This window comes from Leucoraja erinacea, chromosome 16 (genome assembly GCF_028641065.1).
Source record: "Leucoraja erinacea ecotype New England chromosome 16, Leri_hhj_1, whole genome shotgun sequence".
NCBI lineage: Eukaryota > Metazoa > Chordata > Chondrichthyes > Rajiformes > Rajidae > Leucoraja > Leucoraja erinaceus.
The window spans coordinates 42,352,837-42,373,361 of record NC_073392.1 but is presented as its reverse complement, the minus strand read 5'-3'; the positions used below and the strand labels follow the sequence as shown (position 1 = coordinate 42,373,361).

The 20,525-nt window shown below is 42.1% G+C and overlaps 1 protein-coding gene across 13 annotated transcripts in view; it reads left to right on the top strand.

The window, feature by feature from the left end:
• Positions 1 to 20,525, top strand: part of atp2b2 (ATPase plasma membrane Ca2+ transporting 2) — an 840,804-nt gene that overhangs the window by 782,181 nt on the left and 38,098 nt on the right. For all 13 annotated transcript variants that reach the window (XM_055648263.1, XM_055648251.1, XM_055648255.1 and 10 more), the window contains 2 exons: positions 545 to 632; positions 10,281 to 10,387. In XM_055648263.1, coding sequence (XP_055504238.1) covers positions 545 to 632; positions 10,281 to 10,387 — 195 coding nt within the window. The remainder of the gene's footprint in view (positions 1 to 544; positions 633 to 10,280; positions 10,388 to 20,525) is intronic.

Genomic DNA, 20,525 nt, shown 5'->3' with positions numbered 1-20,525 from the left:
CCATGATATGTTTGTTGGGACTGGCCTGCCATTTGGCTTCACTACAAGCTCAGACTCAAGAGATCTGTGTTCAGATTCATTCCAGGTCTAAAGAGGAAAGTTTCTCCTGTCTTTCAATTGTTAAAGCCTGAAATATTATACACTTGCTCCTGGAAAACCATGTTTTTATTCCGGATGGATATCGAAGGATAGCTGGTTCTGTTACGCAGATTCACAAATTCAATAATTCAGAATTTGTTAACAATACAGAAATATTTATTTGACCCTTGAGAGTAATGCAATGAATGTATCGGAAGGAACTGCAGATGCTGGTTTAAACCGAAGATAGACAACAAATACGTGGAGTAACTCAGCGGGTCAGACAACATCTGTGGAGAAAAGGAATAGGTGATGTTTCGGTTCGAGATCCCTCCGACTTGAAATGCAATTAATGCAATTTGTTACAGTTGCATGAATGTAAAAGCATTGAGCTCATAACACATGTCTAAATTTTATTTTAAATGAATAACTTCAGCACCCATTTAATTATTTATTTTACTTTAAGGTTGAGCAAGAACGTATTGACAAAATCTGGCCAAAGCTCCGTGTACTTGCTCGTTCATCTCCTACCGACAAGCATACTTTAGTGAAAGGTATGTAGATTTCTCAGCCTCTCTCGGTCCTGAATTTCTTCCACAATGTATTGAGTTTTATAACCATTCTATATACCGTGAACCTGTGAATAAGAAAAAATGTACTCGTCAATGGCCAGAATGATTCCTCTGGTGATTTATTCTAAACAACCTTTGGCAATCATTTCCATCCAATACATTAGACCGTGAACAAGTGTTTTTATTTGAACATAATCCAAGTCCACCAAATTATATCTGAAGAAGGGTTTCGGCCTGAAACGTTGCCTATTTCCTTCGCTCCATAGATGTTGCTGCACCCGCTGAGTTTCTCCAGCTTTTTTGTGTACCACCAAATTATACCATTGTGTTTGGCCATTATAAGGCTAAATCCCACCATAGCAGCTGGGGAATTTCAATAGCAGCGGTTACATCAATCTGGAACGAGGAGATAAACAGTATCAGTAAAATTGCAGGATTATATTTAAACCCGTTTATTGATGGCATTCACGGAAATAAATCCTTGCCATTTCCATGACACCAGATGGGTTGTGAAGATGGGGCGAGTAGAGCATTATGCTTGGGGGAGCTTAGTATTTGACAATAAGCATTGATCTTTCTTGACACAGTACAGTTGTTTAGATATTTAGTTAAAAAAAATATTGTTCAAGATTCTCAATGTGTTGAAGAATGCTAACTTGGTGGATGTAATGAGGTGACACGGACACATATAAAGATACAACACATGTTTATTACATCTACTTACAGCAAGGATATGCAGACATTACATTTCCTAGCAGTTACTCATACTAACTAGCGTAGGCAAGCTCTTGATAATATAAAGCACATACTAGGCAGAGTCACTACTAACAAGCACTATAATTGGCTAGTATGAAATAGCCAATCTACATCTTTCCTTGTAGAAACAAAAGAAGCATCGGTGGATAAGCAATATAGGTGGAATGTTAATAACACATTTGGGAAAGTTTGTAAAATTACACAAAATCACCGTATCTAATGGGTGGCCTGTAAACCCGTCTGGCCCATGTGCAGTATGAATCCACCTCACCTCCTTTCTCCAGAGAAAATACCGGGGAGGGAATTGGGGAAACGACCGGGGACCCAACAGGCAGGGAGGGTGATGAGATAGGCCAGCAGGTTGCCAAACGCCACGCGGAGACTGCCGTGGAAACGCTAGTTGGCAGTGGGGTTGCGGGACCGACCGTGGGAGGGTATACTAAACACGAGACATCTGGATGCGCAGTCGCAGGGCGCGGTTCCTTCACCGGAAGGATATGATGACGGTTGAGTCTGTAGATGGCTCCGTCGGCTTCAACCAAATAAAAGCGCAGTTCTTTAGCAGGGCCGTAGATGTGACCCAGACGTGCATGGCCCTTGTTGGTCTGCAGACGGACCACTAGTCCACGTGCGAGAGGTTGAAGTCGCTTGCTGGATTTGTCAAAGAAGCGCTTCTGTGTGTCTCGTTTGAATTGTAGTTGTTTCTGGACAGCAGGCGGGGAACGAACCTGCGGCTGCAAAAGCTGCTGGGACACAAGCAGGGGAGCACGGGTTTGGCGAGACATCAATCGTTGGGCTGGGGAACCCAGTATGAGATCCCGTGCAATGTTCTTTAGGTTGAGCAGGTCCAGGTATACGACCGATTTTGCAAGGTAGGACCGCTCCATTAGTTGTTTTGCGTTTCGGACAGCGCATTCGGCGAGTCCGTTGGATTGCGGGAACTCAGGGCTGCTGGTAATATGTCGAAAGTCCCATCGTTTTTACAAAGCTTTTGAAAGCTTGGCTGGTGATCAATTTCTATAGTCACAGACATTCCAAAGATCAAATCCTTGAATTTCATGCAGGTGAAAACCACTGCGAGCAATTCGTTTTCGATCTGAGCATAACGTTGTTCAGTGTCAGTGTTCTGGTCTCCAATTGGAGGCATGGGTTCGAATCCCACTTCTGACACCATGTAATGAGTTGAGTCGAACACATATCAAGATACAACACATACTTATTAAATCTACTTCCAGCAAGGATCTGCAGGACATTACATTTCCTAGCAGCTACTCATACTAGCTAGCGTAGGCAAGCTCTTGATAATATTAAGCAGATACTAGGCGGAGTCATTACCAACAAGCACTATAATTGGCTAGTATAAAATAGCCAATCTATAGTGGAGTTTTGGTAGTTGCTCAAGAAGATGTCACACTGTCACTTTCTCAATGAGGAATAGGTGATGAATATTGGCCCTCAAATCAAGTATTTAATGTCACGGGTATGGTGAGGTACAGGTACAAAGACATTCTTGCTTGCAGCAACATCACAGGTATATAGGCTCAGATACTACATAAAGACATTGATTATCCGTAACTTACATATAAATTATCCAATACAGTGAAAAAAACGACGTGCAAAAAAACCCCAAGACATTAGTGCAAAGACACAGTGGAAAAACACGGTAGTGTAAGAGGTGATTGCCAAGATGGGGTTTTAAAGCAAGTTTTTTTGTAGCGCTATGTCTCAGTGTGACGTGCTGTCACCTTGAAAAAGTCAAACGTCATTATTTCATTTTCCAGCCAAATGACGCATATGTTTATTAATTGTTCTGCCATCTTTTTGGCTACAAAAAAGTACTGGGATTAAGGTAGTGCAGCTCAGTTCAAGAGCCTGATGGTTGCAGGAATTAGCTGTTCCTCAGTATGGGAGTGTGGGACATAAGGCCACTGTACCTCCTGCCTAGTGGCAGCAGTGGGAAGTGGGCATGGGCCAGATGGCAAGAATGCTTGAATCCGCCTTCCTGAGGCAGCACCTCCTGTAGATGCTTACGATGGTGACAGGGCTGTGCCAGACTGAGCTGAGTCCACCAGTCTCTGCAGCCTTGTTGAATTTTAGTTTAGTTTATTATCATGTGTGCCGAGGTACAGTGAAAAACAGTCAGCAGAAAGACAATGCATGATTACATTTTACAGTGTATAGATACTTGATAAGGGAATAACATTTACCGCCAGCAAAGTCCGGTCAAGTATAGTCTGAGGGACAGCAAAGAGGTAGATAGTAGTTCAGCACTGCTCTCTGGTTGTGGTAGGATGATTCAGTTGCCTGATAACAGCTGGGAAGAAACTGTCCCTAAATCTGGTGGTGAGATTTCTTGCTGGAGAAGCCCACATCTTTCAAAATGATATTTTGTTCGTAAACAGCTAATATTCAGATAATTATTTAAAGCAGACAATTTTAATCATCCTTATTGTTTAAAACTATTGCAATATGTCACAGAAATTCAATATACACTAAACATAATTTGTACATTATTGGTTTGGTCTTGTGATGAATTGCATTGGAAATATTTGTCCATAAAATTTCCAGCATTTTTCAAAGTGTTTCTTTCATCTGGTTCTCTGTATATATCTAGAGGAACTACGAAAACTGCACAAACAAATTATTTAACTTCTTTTATCTAAAACATGCATTTACAAGGAAATTGTTGAGCAACTTCGAATGCCTATTCATAAATGCAATATTAAACATATACTTGGCTTATCTTTTCATTTTTCTTAAATTGTCCAAACCCTTTGCTTTCAATACCATTCTTTTATTTTCTTTTTCTTTTAGACTTCTTGTCATTCAGACTAAGAGCTAAGTTTAAACACATACATGCATATCTAGTGAATCTCAGAGGCCAACTTGGAATTGTGCAGATGACCGCATCTTGAATATCACTTAAAATTTGTACTTACTCCTTTACTGTCTGTAGATGTTCCAATGAGTTTCTCAGAAGTTTAGACAGAAAATAATAGATGATGTGCCCATGAAGAAGACAATGGAAGGGGTGACTAATAGCTCAGATAGATCTGTAGGCTTAACTAAGAATGGTGTTGGGGGGAGGCAAGAAGATTGACCCATCAAAGAGGAGTTCCAGAGCACAATGGCCAGAATGAGAAGAGAAGGTTGCCCTGGATTGAAGTGTGGGCAGCTGGTGGCACTGATATACAGGATCTATATTAGAAGGATTCACAATTCAGGACCGGGGTCCAATGGAAATGGTAATGGAGGAGGGAAGATTCAACAGGCCAGGTTGAAACATTTAAAATTCATGGAATGGTGGGGAAGGTGAATGGGGACACTATGGAACAATATAAAACAATGATGTTGGGGTTAGACGCAAAATGCTGGAGTAACTCAGTTTGACAGGCAGCATCTCTGGAGAGAAGGAATGGGTGATGTTTCGGGTCGAGACCCTTCTTCAGACTTCCTACACAATGAAGGTGGGATGATGATTGTTCCCTGATGTGTTCAGAGTGAGGGCCCTTAACATTGATGCCATGTTAAACAAGGCTTTCCTCACTCTTCTAAACTCCAGTGGGATATTTTGTTCATTTTGGTGTCACCATAAAGACCTCCAGTTAAGAATCTGAAAACATTTTGGCCAGAATTACCTCCAGGTGGTAGATAAAGGTCCACATTGCAGCCAATCATTTTTAGAAAGTTGGGCCATTGCATTAACCTCTTTGTTTGTGTCAGGTTTCTGGTCACTTGTCACCGTTTTGCTTTTCCCTGATTGTTCTATCTTTCACCCTAGTGCTGTTCTCACATGTAAGTTGTATCTGGGTAAGAGGATTTTTTTTAAATGTCTATCAATAGAACTGTCCCTGTCCATGGCAGGTTTGATGTGGTTAAGTCTGCCACTGCACATGATAAAGTATTAAGACCATAGGAACAGAAATCGTCCATTCAGCCCACCTAGTCCACTCTACCATTCAATCCTGGCTGATCTATCTTTCCATCCCAACCCCATTCTTCTGCTTTCTCCCCGTAAACATCGACGCCCTTACTAATCAAGAGCCTATCAATCTTCGCTTTAAAAATACCCAATGCAGTGGCCTCCACAGCCATCTGTGGCAAAGAATTCCACAGATTCACCACTCTCTGGCTAATGAAATTCCTCTTCATCTCCATTTTGAATGTGCATCCTTTTATTCTGAGGCTGGGTCCTCCGTTCTAGAAAGTGCAATTACTGGAAACATACTCTCCACATACTTCTCCACGGCAGACATAATTGCCGGAGAAACTCAACGGGTGCGGCAGCATCTATGAAGCGAAGGAAATAGGGAACGTTTCGGGCCGAAACCCTTCCACACACCCACTCTATCTGGGCCTTCCATTATCTGGCAGGTTTCAATCAGATCCCCCCTTATCCTAAACTGTAGCAAGTACAGGCCCAGAGCCTTTAATCATCCCTGGGATCTTCTCGTAAACCTCCTCTCAACCCACTCCAAAGCCAACTCATCATTCCTCAGATAAATATTCAAACTGTGACCTCACCAATGCTGGATAACATCCCTGCTTTTATATTCTAGTCCTGTCTAATGGAAACATTGCATTTGCCTTCCTTACCACTGACTCAACCTTCAAATTAACCTTTTGGGAATCCTGTACCAGCATTCCCCAGTCCCTTTGAATCTCTAATTCCTGAATCCTCGCCAGATTTAGTAAGTTATCTACGGCTTTATTCCTTCTACCAAAGTGCATGACTACACACATTGCTTTGCTGTATTCCATTTGCCACTTCTGTGCCCACTCACCCAACCAGTCCAAGTCCGTCTGCCCGCTTGGTTCCTCGACACCACCGCCCCCTCTACCTATCATCATATCATCCACAAACCTGACCACAAAGCCATTAATTCCCTCATCCAGGTCATTAACATTTAATGTGAATAGTAGCGGACCCAACACCGACCCTTGTGGAACACCACTAGCCACTGGTAGTCAACCAGTAAATGCTCCCTTTATTATCACTCTTTGCCTTCTGCCAGTCAGCTAATGTAGTACCATGCTAGTACCTTGATTTTAATACCATGGGTTTCTGTTTGTTTAGCAGCCTCACACGTGGCACCTTCTCAAAGGCTTTCTGAAAATCCAAGTAAACAACATACTGATTCTCCTTTGTCTATCCTGCTTGTTACCTCCTCAAACAACCCCGACAGATTTGTCAGACAAGATCTCCTTTTAACAAAGCCATGCTGACGTCGACCTATTTTAGCATGCATTTACAAGTACCCCAAAACCTCATCCTTAATAATGGAATCTAAAATTCTACCCACCACAGAAGTTAGACAAACTGGCCTATAATTTCCTTTAGATAGACGCAAAAAGCTGGAGTAACTGAGTGGGACAGGCAGCATCTCTGGAAATAAGGAATGGGTGATGCTTCGGGTCGAGACCCTCCTTCAGGTGAAGAAGGATCTCAACCCGAAACTTCTCCAGGGATGCTGCCTCTCTCACTGAGTTACTCCAGCACTTTCATCTACCTTCGATTTCCCAGCATCTGCAGTTCCTTCTTAAAAAATCTTTTGGTTTTGTCATTTATATTATTGGCTAACCTTCCTTCCTATTTTAAGTTCTCCCCCCTTATTGCGTTTTTTAGTTGCCTTCTGTTGGTTTTTAAAATCTTCTCAAAACCTAATATAGAGGTATATTACGGGTAAAAGGGTGGTGAAGGAGGTTCGCTTAAAGATTAGCATAACAACCTGTATATAGAGACACGGAGGATGGGAGCGATTTTTGATGTTTCCATGCAGTTTTTATTGTGGAGAAGTTAATAAAGTTGAGGAATTGAATCCAATGAATTGTGATGTCTCGAACCATAAACAAATGAACAAAGGTGAGGCATTGATGGCATGAAAGGACATTACGGTGGATAAATCCACAGAGTCTGATCACGTGCATCCTTGGTACTCGTGTGAAGCTAAGGAGGATATTGTAGAGTCCCTTGCAGAGATGTTTGCATCATTTTTAAGCCAAAGGTGAACTTCTGGAAGACTGGAGGGTAACTAATGTTGCACCTTTAAGGCCGGATGGGGGAACTAAAGGCGGTGAGGCAAGGAGCAGTAGTGGATAATTACTAGAAGAGATTTTCAGGGACAAGATATTCCAGCATGAATGTGTTAGGAATGGATGAGAAAGTGGGATAACATAGAACCAGTGTAAACAGGTGATCGATGGTTGGCATGAACACAGTGGGCCAAAGATACAGCCTGTTTCCATGCTGAATCGCTCAGCTCAATTAAACTATAGCTAATAATGAATGGTAGGCACACAAAAATGCTGGAGAAACTCAGCGGGTGCAGCAGCATCTATGGAGCGAAGGAAATAGGCAACGTTTCGGCACGAAACGTTGCCTATTTCCTTCGCTCCATAGATGCTGCTGCACCCGCTGAGTTTCTCCAGCATTTTTGTGTACCTTCGATTTTCCAGCATCTGCAGTTTCTTCTTAAAAACAATGAATGGTAGGCACCTGGGGAGTGTTGTAAAATAGAAATACATGGTCCCCTGAAAGTGGTGTCGCAACTAGATAGCGTGGTTAAGAAGGCTTTTCCCTCATTTAGCTTCATAGGCACAAAATGCAGGAGTAACTCAGCTGGACAGGCAGCATCTCTGGAGAGAAAGAATGGGTGACGTTTCGGGTCGAGACCCTTCTTCACACTGATTAGTCAGGGATTCAGGATAGAAATTGAGACGTTATTTTACAGTTTTACAAAATGCTGGTGAGGCGTCACTTGGAGTATTGTGTTTAGTTTTAGTCACTCTGATATTGGAAAATTGCTACTTTCCGGGATAGAGTGCAGAGAAGACTGACATGGAACCAATGCAGTCAATGCGACTTAAATGGTCATCTTAGTTTGCGTGGATGAATTGGGCGGAAGGTCCTCTTTCCATGATGCGTTAGTCTCTGACTCTTGTCAACTGTCAAAACCTATCATTAATTTAACATATACCTATGTTCCCTCTCAACCTCCTTCCTCCTTTCTAGTGAAAGGAGGAGGTTGAGACCTAGCCTCTGCATTTTCCGTGTCATAACTGAAATGCTCCATACCATATAATATCCTGGTGGATTTCATCCCTACTCCCTCCGGCACTATCACATCTTTCCCACAGTGCGTTGAGCAGAGCCACACGCACTACTCCAGCTGAGTTCTGACCAGTGTTTTATAAAGTTGATCAGCGTGTGACAGAGGACGGATTAGTGGGCAGGTGAACTGTGGGAATGCTGGAAGAACTTGGACCAAGTTCTCCCCCTGTGCCTTGAGCAAATATGAGTTCCTGGTGCAGAGTTTACCTGACTGCTGCTGCTGAATTCTTTGTAGCCTTTGTAAATCGACTGCTCAAGGCTGCACTAGGGATTCCTGTGAAGAGATGAGAACATCTCAGAAGAATCCATTGTTCCATCAACCATTTTATAATAACGTTGAAAAGATTTTTGAAGCTTGCCAAACTGAGGAAATTAAAGCACTTCTGCACTAGCAGAAGATTCTTCAATTGTCCCAATGGTGTTCATGAGTATCTGATGGCTGAGACTGAAAGGAACCAATTGAAGGTTTGGGCAGGAATGAACATCTATGCAGCAGAACTCTTCACTTGATGATAAAGTATGAGTTGGAAAAAGTCTTGTAATATCATACGATGCTAAAACTGAGATGATAGATCGTAACCTAATCCCAGCCAGTGACCACTTGCTGCTGCAAATGTATATACTTCAGCCCTGTCTAGAGTCCTCAATGCCTATCACCTGTCACTTACAAACCTAACCAATATTGCAGATACTGTAACTGTAGACTTTCCAACTGCAGTTCCAATTTACTTCAAGATGGCAATAAAAAATCAATTTAACTAAAGTCTGCGAAGGGATATGGCACTTCACGTTAAAATACATTATTTAGTTATTCTTGTTCGCATTTCATTTGTAGTTCTGTCACATGCATGGTTAAGCCAGAGGTGACTAATCCTTTAAATAGACACAGGCAGCATCTCTGGAGACACTAGATAGGTGTCGTTTCGGGCCGGGACCCACATAGTATCAGTGTGCGGGGATCACTGGTCAGCACGGACTCTGTGGGTCTAAGGGCCTGTTTCCGCGCTGTAAAACTAAAACTAAAGCGTGAAAATTGTGTTGCATGCTGTTTGACGTCACAACCTGCTTACTCTGCATTCTTCTGGAATTCAATCAGTGAACACATTTGAGTGCCCTCACCATGACAGAGTTTGGAGCACACATATCACAATTATGCATGCGTGCTGTGACTGCCGTTCTGGACTGGTGAGCTCCCAAGGCACTGAAGAGCATTGGATAATGTCCAATTTAGCTTATTAACTATCTAGGAATCTGCTCTGAACATTACATTGATTTCAGCAATTGGTCACCCTGCAGCATATTATAATGCTTATACAGAAACAGACTGATGATCACATTAATAATATGCATAACCAGCAAGACTACAATGACTTTATCGAGGCTCATATTATTAGCTCATCAATTGCATAACATTGTTGGTGATGATTAAGCAGGACATTATTTTAGCCAAAGGATACATTTTATTTTTAATTGCTTTTACCCCTCTCCTGATTCATCATTATTTTGATTTAAACATTAGCCTGGCTTATTAAAAACAAACTGTGTAATTGCTTGAAGATGATGGGACAGTGGCCTGACTAATAAAAGCTGACATTATTGTCTATGAAATTGTCACCTTGGGCACCAGTGGTGCCGTTAGTAATTGGAGTTGGGCAAGTGAAGGGAGTTTTCCTGTGAAGGGTGTGAGAGGGAATTTCAGTGTCTACTCAGATTTATTCCTTCTAACGAGCTCCTCCGAACTGCCTTCTGTTTGTTTGTTACAGGTATAATTGACAGTTTGTGTGGAGAGCGGAGACAGGTGGTAGCAGTGACTGGTGATGGAACCAATGATGGACCGGCACTGAAAAAAGCAGATGTTGGTTTTGCTATGGTAGGTGATGAAATGTTCACATTATATCGACTGTGCTCAATTAGCAGTGTATTGGTAAGATGCGAGACGATGTTTACATAGGTGTATGGTAGCAGTAAAATCATCAATATTTATCATCTTTCAACACAAATATCTTGTAATAAATTGTCACATTCAAGACATTCATAATTCAATTGACAATAGACAATTGGTGCAGGAGTAGGCCATTCGGCCCTTCGAGCCAGTACCGCCATTTAATGTGATTATGGCTGATCATCCCCAATCAGTACCCCATTCCTGCCTTCTCCCCATATCCCCTGACTCCACCATCTTTAAGAGCCCTATCTCGCTCTCTCTTGAAAGTATCCAGAGAACCGGCCTCCACCGCCCTCTGAGGCAGAGAATTCCATAGACTCACCACTCTCTGTGTGAAAAATTCTAAGGAGGACTGATAAAACGGAGATTGTTTCGTCAGGCTGAAGAATTAAGAATTATGAAACATTGCTTCAGGATTGTTTTCAAACTAAAACAAGGAAGAATGTCTCAACATCTTTGCCCAGGAGGACTGCAGATACTTATTGTTCATGGAGGAGATTCTTAGATTTTTGGACATAGATAAAATCAAGGGGTATGAATGTCCAATTGGCAATACAGTTCTGTATTGTTAAAAAATTGTATAACATAATAAAAATATGAAAACATGAATGTCCAATTGGAAAATAGTCATGAGCATGGGATCAGCCATTATTTTATTAATTCATGGAATAGGTTTGAGCGATCCTTGGCCCATATCCCCTGACTCCACTATTTTTAAGATCCCTATCTAGCTCTCTCTTGAAAGCATCCAGAGGACCTGCCTCCACCTGAGGCAGAGAATTCCACAGACTCACCACTCACTGTGAGAAAAAGTGTTTCCTTGTCTCTGTTTTAAATGGCTTACTCCTTATTCTTAAACTGTGACCACTGGTTCTGGACTCCCCCAACATCAGTAACATGTTGCCTGCCTCTAGCGTGTCCAAACCCTTAACAATCTTATATGTTTCATAGAAACATAGAAATTAGGTGCGGGAGTAGGCCATTCGGCCCTTCGAGCCTGCACCGCCATTCAATATGATCATGGCTGATCATCCAACTCAGTATCCCGTACCTGCCTTCTCTCCATACCCCCTGATCCCCTTAGCCAGAAGGGCCACATCTAACTCCCTCTTAAATATAGCCAATGAACTGGCCTCAACTACCCTCTGTGGCAGAGAGTTCCAGAGATTCACCACTCTCTGTGTGAAAAAAGTTCTCCTCATCTCAGTTTTAAAGGATTTCCCCCTTATCCTTAAGCTGTGACCCCTTGTCCTGGACTTCCCCAACATCGGGAACAATCAATGAGATACCCTACGTTTCAATGAGATACCCTCTTATCTTTCTAAACTCCAGAGTGTACAAGCCCGGCTGCTCCATTCTCTCAGCATATGGCAGTCCCGCCATCCCGGGAATTAACCTTGTAAACCTACGCTGCACTCTCTCAATAGCAAGAATGCCCATCCTCCAATTAGGGGAATGTAGTAATATACTCCAAGATATATTGGATACGCATATTCCGCCTGCTTATCCCATTTGATCCAGAATTGAATGAGATAAAATTGTTTAAATAACCCGGCATAGACTCCCAAAATTGGTTTTAAAGCATATTGCGTTGTTAAGATTGCACTGTAAAATGAAAGTGGATGAACGAACCAGATGTTGGAAACCTGAAATAATAATTATGGTGAAGCAGCATCTAGAGGGAAAGAACAGCGTTTATGTCATCAACCTTTAAGATGTAACTCTTCTCTCGTCACAGATTCTAGACAATTTGCTCCATATTTGTGTATGCAGATACAATATGTCTCGCCTTTAAATAACAGAATCATTTTTCATCGCAGATATTTTGTGAATCCCTACCTTAGTTAGCATTTTTTCCATTTCAGAAGATGAAAAATTACAGAACCTTGAAACTGGTTCAAGAAAACCTTTTGGAATAGCATATTCCATGCTCCCGATGTTGGGGAAGTCCAGGATAAGGGGTCACAGCTTAAGGATAAGGGGGAAATCCTTTAAAACCGAGATGAGAAGAACTTTTTTCACACAGAGAGTGGTGAATCTCTGGAATTCTCTGCCACAGAGGGTAGTCGAGGCCAGTTCATTGGCTATATTTAAGAGGGAGTTAGATGTGGCCCTTGTGGCTAAGGGGATCAGAGGGTATGGAGAGAAGGCAGGTACGGGATACTGAGTTGGATGATCAGCCATGATCATATTGAATGGTGGTGCAGGCTCGAAGGGCCGAATGGCCTACTCCTGCACCTATTGTCTATGTTTCTATGTTTCTATGTTTCTATAGCACTAACGTTAACTGAGTTGTGATGCTCGTTGAGAACCTGGAAAGGGAATGGTGCATCTACAAGATGAATAATATTAAGAGTTTTTTTGTTTAGTAATCGCTCTGATAAATATTTAAGAATTCAAGAATGGATAGGCCTTTGTATAAAAGCCTGACAATTGAGGAATTGTCACCCACGGAACTCTTCCACAGCAAGAATTGTAGATTTAATTTTGTGGAATCAATAATTCTACACATCAAGTTTATAATTGCTGCAGTGTAAATTGGCCTAATCTTCTACAATCCGAGAAACATTGAAACTAGGTGCAGGAATAGGCCACTCGACCCTTCGAGCCAGCACCGCCATTCAATATAATCATGGCTGATCACCCAAAATCAGTACGCTGTTCCCACTTTTTCCCCATATCCCTTGATTCCGTTAGCCCTAAGAGCTAAATCTAACTCTCTAACTCTCTCTTGAGAAATGACCTGACCATTTCAGATTGATATGCACTGAATTATGAATTATTTAACAAAATGAATGATGTGCAGTCCAGATACCAAACCTACTTGTCAATTAGAAAGCTCCTAACCCTGTCTCTATACACATAAACCTGTCAGTCATTTCCACTTTTTCTCATTCAAAGGTTAAGAATGGTGTACACTAGCCAGGTTATTGTCATTTTCTAGACTCATTGTATATGTATTTCTATACAATTAAGTAATATCTAGGCATGTTCAGAATGGAAGATGTGACGTGAAAAGTATGCAATGGTCCTCCTGTGATAGACATTCCCCCTGTTTAGATTGCATTTACAGAATAAGTTTTATAAATATATTGGATGTATGAATTTTTTTTTTAATTACAACATATCTCCTTTGGAATATAGGAGTCCTCATCCATTCTATGATAGATAGGATCAGTTCGGGTGAAGCAAATTATCCGTTGGGTCAGGGAAGGGAAAACAAGCAATGACTTGTCTCGAAGACAGACACAAAAATCTGGAATAACTCAGCAGGCCAGGCAGCATCTCTGGAGAAAAGGAATAGGTGATATTTCGGGTCGAGACCCTTCTTCAGCCTGAAGAAGGCCTTGACCCGAAACGCCACCTATTCCTTTTCTCCAGAGATGCTGTTTGACACGTTGAGTTACTCCAGCTTTTTTGTACCTAATTTCAGTTTAAACCAGCATCTGCAGTTCATTCCAACACAAATGGGTTGTCTCGGTTGATTTGCTTGAGTGTCACCTGTGATGGGGATGGAGGTCCTTTCTGACATCCCCAATCCAATTTGGTGAAGCGTCTTGCACCAAAACTAGTTATTGGGTGAAGGTCTAATGGCCATTGATGTTTCATTTGTAGCCCAGTGACATAGGCTTATAATTGAAACATATAAGATTGTTAAGGGCTTGGACACGCTAGACGCAGGAAACATGTTCCCGATGTTGGGAGAGTCCAGAACCAGGGGCCACTGTTTAAGAATAAGGAGTAAGCCATTTAGAACGGAGACGAGGAAACACTTTTTCTCACAGAGAGGGGTGAGTCTGTGGAATTCTCTGCCTCAGAGGGCGGTGGAGGCAGGTTCTCTGGATGCTTTCAAGCGAGAGCTAGATAGGGTTCTTAAAAATAGTGGAGTCAGGGGATATGGGGAGAAGGCAGGAACGGAGTACTGATTGGGGATGATCAGCCATGATCCCATTGAATGGCGGTGCTGGCTCGAAGGGCCGAATGGCCTACTCCTGCACCTATTGTCTATTGTCTATTGTATATAACATCTCATATTTAAGAAACAATGTGGATTAAACCACTGTTTTCTGTTAATAGAGGCTTCATTTTTTAATGTTACTTCAATGATTAACCAACCCTATGTTTTGCATATCTTCAACATGTTGGATCAATAGTTACATTTCATTCATTTGTGTACTCAGGAGCCACTGATGCACATCATTTCTCATTTGAAAGACATAAATATTTGCCCTGACCACGTTGAGCATTCGTCAGAATTCCGAGCAGACTCTACCACAGAGCTTTGGAAATCCTGCCATCATCTTGAACATTTTAGAAGAAAATAAATCAGAAAATTGGGGTCATGAATAGCTGTTGTTTGCTGCTTTGGCTGTTCTCCGTGTGTCAAAGTATTATTGCATCTTACTCAAGTCATGGCTGATACCTTACTGAGAGCAGACAAAATGTACTGCCAGTCAGCATGAGGTGACAAAGGTGATGCCACTTTGATGCTCGGATTTCCAACTCAAATCCTCACAGTGTTCAGCAACAAAAAACCTCACTACTTGTCATGTGATAGGAATAGAATATAGGCCATTTGGCCCATCTAGTCTACTCCGCCATTCAATCATGGCTGATCTATCTCTCCCTCCTTACCCCATTCTCCTGCCTTCTCCCCATAACATCTGACACCCGTACTAATCAAGAATCTATCGATCTTTGCCTCAAAAATATCCACTGACTTGGCCTCCGCAGCCTTCTATGGAAAAGAATTCCAAAGATTCACCACCCTCTGACTAAAGAAATTTCTGCTCATCTCCTTCTTAAAAGAACGTCCTTTAATTCTGAGGCTACGACCTCTAGTCCTAGACTCTCCCACTAGTGGAAACAACCTCTCCATATCCAAGCCTTTCACTATTCTGTACATTTCAATGAGGTTCCTCCTCATTCTTCTAAACTCCAGCGAGTACCGGCCTAGCGCCGACAAACGCTCATCGTAGGTTAACCTACTAAATCCTGGAATCATTCATCTAAACCTCCTGTGGAGCCTCTCCAGAGCCAGTACATCCTTCCTCGGATATGGTGCCCAAAGTTGCTCACACTATTTGTCCAGTGATGGTTGCTTTCTTCAAGGTTGTCGATGTATTCCGGTACATTTGGTGCATGGCATCATTCTCACAACAGCCCAAAGGGCCTGGAGTCCGACAGTTCCTGACAGTTTTGCTGACTCCTCAAAAACCAGCTGCTCTCAGACATGGTCACATTTCTGTGCTGAATGAGCACAGTTCATGAGATGACTGAAGATCAGAGAAAGGGCTCTCAGCAGGAGCCCATATCCACCCAGTGAGTAGGAAGCAATTACTTCACCTGATGCAGATGTCAGTGAGACAGTAAATGGCTGTTCAATGAAATACACCACTGCTGGCAACCTTTGTGTCATGAATTACATCGGTTCAAAGCCCCAGCACCCAGGCTTGCCATAGTGGAAACTATACCTTGAAGAAAGGAACACAGCCACTGCCAAGGCCACTATGAGCATTAGCTCATGAGGGAACGATCACTTACATTGCACTTTGATCAACTTTACATTCCAACTTTGAAATTAATTGATGGCCCATGGTTATTTTGTGGTATTCATCTCAATATGGTAGGAGAATGCTTGCTGAGGTAAAGTTTGGAAAATGAGGGCAAAGCTTCTGTATTTGTGCCTCTGCAATATGAGCTTGAGTTTACTCACAAAACAAGGAAGGCCAGCTGGGGAATGCTAGTGTAACAAAGACGTGAATGTGGGTTTCACATTAGGTATCTCGCCTGGGGTGAAAGTGGACATTATTGCCAAGGTGGAAGTCTAAGTTCTCGGCTGGTGGACAGAATAGAGGGTAGGAATCTCAGCAATTGGTCGTCATTAAGAGACTCATTCAGCTTTAGACAGAAGCTGCCAGTTGTTTCCCTTCTGTGATTGTCAATTCAGGCAAATTAATGGTTGTAATTATATTGGACCCATTGCACAGCAGGGAAAGGGTTGAAACTATTGGGCTTTCTGCATTTAATCTTTTAAATAGAACAAAAAACAGATCAAGGACAGACTCTTCAGCTCACAATGCCTGGTTGAACTAATATTCTATTCCTGCCTGCGACCCATATCCTTCCACTTCCTGCTTATCAACATACTTATCCAAAAGCCACTTAAATTTAATCAAGGTGTAAATGAAGAAAGATTTTTTTTCCCTTTATTGCATTATGGAGCAAGACAATTATCAAATAGTTTCCCTGATATAGATTATTTTCCCCATAGAACCCTTCTTGAAGGAAATTTCTTCATTTAACTTACTTAACTTTTCTTCCGCTCTTTCTTCGACGGCCAGAACGGAATTCCGCTCCATGAGCAAAAACATTCTTTAAAATATTCATTATACTGGAAGAAAAGTTAAGTAAAATACTAGTTACTGTTAAGGGGCTGTCCCACTTGGGAGACCTAATTGGTGAGTTTAGAAGAGTTTGAAAAAATGACATGTTGAAGACCTCCTTCGACTATGTAGAAGACCAGCTACGACTAGCTACGACTAGCTACGGAAAACTTTGACACCGAATAGTGGAGAGGGAAGACAACCTCCTTCGATCTCTCTTCGACTATGATGGAGACTGCCTATGACTACCTTCAACTACCCATGATTACCTACGACTAACATGCCAACCTACTATGACTAAACCTACGAGTAAAAAAAAGTATCGATTTTTTCCATGGCAACCTTTTTTTACTCGCGGGCATTTTTTAACAAAATGCCGCGACCTAGCTGAGGCCTCGAGTACGCGGAGACCACTCTCGAGCATGAAAGAGAGTTACGAAGACCTCATGTTGACCATGAATATGAGGGCAAACTCGCCAGAACTTGCGGTTTAGGTCGCCCAAGTGGGACAGGCCCTTTAGCTTGAGAAGAAATATTGAAAGGAGTAAAAATAATCTTCAGAACATATGTAGCTGAAGTTTGATCCATTATGTACAAAGGCATATGGTTTTAATCCAATAGAGAATTTCCAGAGAGAGTTTGTGCACTTCATGAATAATTTTATGCTTTACTAATTCCCTGAAGAAATCCAAAGCAAAACATTTCTTAAATTATATATGTACATACCACCAGAAACTTTTAAAAAATGGACATAATAACTGAGAACAGGAGGAAGTCATAAAGTCTAGAACCTTTCTTACATTCCAGCTAGATCGTGTTTATCTGGCCATGACCTCAGCTCCTCTTTCTTGCCCATAAACTTTGACTTCCTAATGGTCCACATTTCTGTTTGTCTTAGTTCTGAATATATTCAGTGCTTAAGCTTCACAGTTTCATGGCTTTCTCAAAGAAGAAATTCCTCCTTGTCATAAGGCCATCAGTGATACGAGCAGAATTAGGCCATTCAGCCCATCAAATCTACTCCGCCATTCAATCATGGCTGATCTATCTCTCCCTCCTAACCCCATTCTCCTGTCTTCTCCCCATTACCCCTGACATCTGTACTAATCAAGAATCTATCTATCTCTGTCTTAAAAATATCCATTGACTTGGCCTCCTTAGCCGTCTGTGGCAAATAACTCCACAGATTCACCACCCTCTGATTTAAGAAATACCTCCCCATCTCCTTTAATTCTGAGGATATGACCACTAGTCCTAGACTCTCACACTAATGGAAACATCTCTACCTTAAATGCCTCTAAATTGTCTCTACCTTATATGAGCCATCCCTTATCCTGAAACTCTACTAGTTTTAGCTTCCCCCCCCCCCCCCCCCCCCCCCCCCCCCACCCCCCCCCCCCCCCCCCCCCCCCCCCCCCCCCCCCCCCCCCCCCCCCCCCCCCCCCCCCCCCCCCCCCCCCCCCCCCCCCCCCCCCCCCCCCCCCCCCAGAGAGAAATATTCTCTCAGCATCCAGCTTCTGCAAGCATTCAGAAACTTACATGTCTCAAAAAAACCCTACTTATTCTTCTGAACTCCAGTGGACACAGATTATACTCTCGAGCAGCCATACATACTGGGAGGTAGACAAAAAAAGCTGGAGTAACTCAGCGGGTCAGGCAGCATCTCTGGAGAGAAGGGATGGGTGACGTTTCGGGTCGAGACCTTCATACTGGGAATCAGCCATCCGCTCTTCCTCGCGTTATATTCCATCTGCCAAATTTCAGTCCACTTTCTATATATAACAATGTTCTTGTGTTGATTCCCTGTGTCTCCCTTCAACTTTATTCACCAGGTATTTATTTATGGTCAAGAAAGTGACTGAACTCTCCCTTCATCAAAGTTATACATTGTATTTAGCCCAGCAAAGATGCTTGTGGCAGCTTGTCAACTGTTATTGTCCCCCAAACATGATCTCTTAACCTGTGTGGTAAGAGTTTACGTTGCATCTAATCAAAGGCCATTTTGACACCCAAATAAATACACAATATACTTATAATTTCCACATTATCCACATTGTTACAATCTCAAAGAACTCTACTCCATTCTTCAAGCAGAGTTTCTCAGTCATAAGATGAAGTTACCTTTCTCACCTCTCCTTAATTGCATCATGTTTTTTTGTGAATGTTGTCCGATCATCACTTTAATAATGGATCCTAGACTATTCCCAATGGGAATGTTAGCCTAACAGGTCTAAGTTTCCTGCTTGCTTTCTCCCTCCTCTCTAGAATAGGGATCTTTCATTCTCAGTTTGCAGTATTCAGTCCATTGCAAAAGTCTTTAGATGTATGGAATTGTCAGTCCCTCTCGCAAACACAGCTATTTCCCCATGAAAAAATCAATCCATATTTTCAATTTATCTATAAGCTATTTATCTCATGTTGCCGCCGAGCTGTTTAGAATATTGTTTTTTAATGTATTTTGAGGATAGATTTCATTTACGGTTTTCTTGTGTAATATCCCTAATTCAAGGCTGTTACCATGGTGATAGTTAAAACCAAGAGAGCAAAATATGTTTGCCTGAAAAGCTCATCTGTAAATAACACTTTAGGAACTCATTCGAAATGATTGTGGCATTTTCATTTTGTCATATGCTAATTTGTAAATGGAAATTTGTGAACTCTGTTGGTTACTCATCTCAATAATGCATTTTAATTTGCAGAATGATACTTTCATAAGGACAGTCGATATTGGGAGATTAAAGTCACTTTGATGCAGTGCTAGATGTTTCTCTGAGATTTTCTGTTCCTACAGTCACGACTCACTTCAAAATAAATTAGCATTTGACTTCTTTGACTACGACTGATTGAAAAATGTGCTCCCCTCCCTAGCTTGCCATCTCACTGCATGTTCATGGATTTGAATGAATATATTTACTCAAACCCTGCACATTAAAAAGAACAGGTTCGGCCATTCAGGCCCATCTAATAAATTCATGAGTGATCTTTCACCTTATCATCACCTTACTGCACAATTCCCATATCTCTTGATTTGCTTCATATCCAGTCTTTAGATCTCCAAAGTGTTTATGAAAGGTGAGGACTAGGGGGACTCTGCCCTTGTTACGAGTGTGGTGATGGGGAGAGAGAGCAGTGTTCCGGGGTATGGAAGAGACCCTGGTCTCCTGACAGGAAATTGGAGGAGCAGCACCTCATATTCCGCTTGGGCAGTCTGCACCCTAGCGGCATAAACATTGAATTCTCCAATTTCCAGTAGCCCTTGTTGTCTCCTCCCCTTCTCAGCTCTCCGTCAGCCCTCGGGCTCCTCCTCTTCTTTTTTTTCCTTTCTTCTCTCCCCCCCCACATCAGTCTGAAGAAGGGTTTCAGCCCGAAATGTTGCCTATTTCCTTCGCACCATAGATGCTGCTGCACCCGCTGAGTTTCTCCAGCACTTATGTCAACAAGAGATTTCCAAAGATTCACTGGGAGTCTGTGTGAAGAATTTTATGCTCATCTCGGTTTTGAATGACTAATCCGTTAGTTTAAGACTTGTAATCCTAAATTCTGGGCTGTCCAACTGGGGGGAAACATCATCCCTTCATCTAACCTGTCAAGTGGGAATTTTATATATTTCAATGAGATGACTGCATTTTGCTAAACCTAAGCATATAGATCAGCCTGCTTAATTTCTCTTTGTTGCA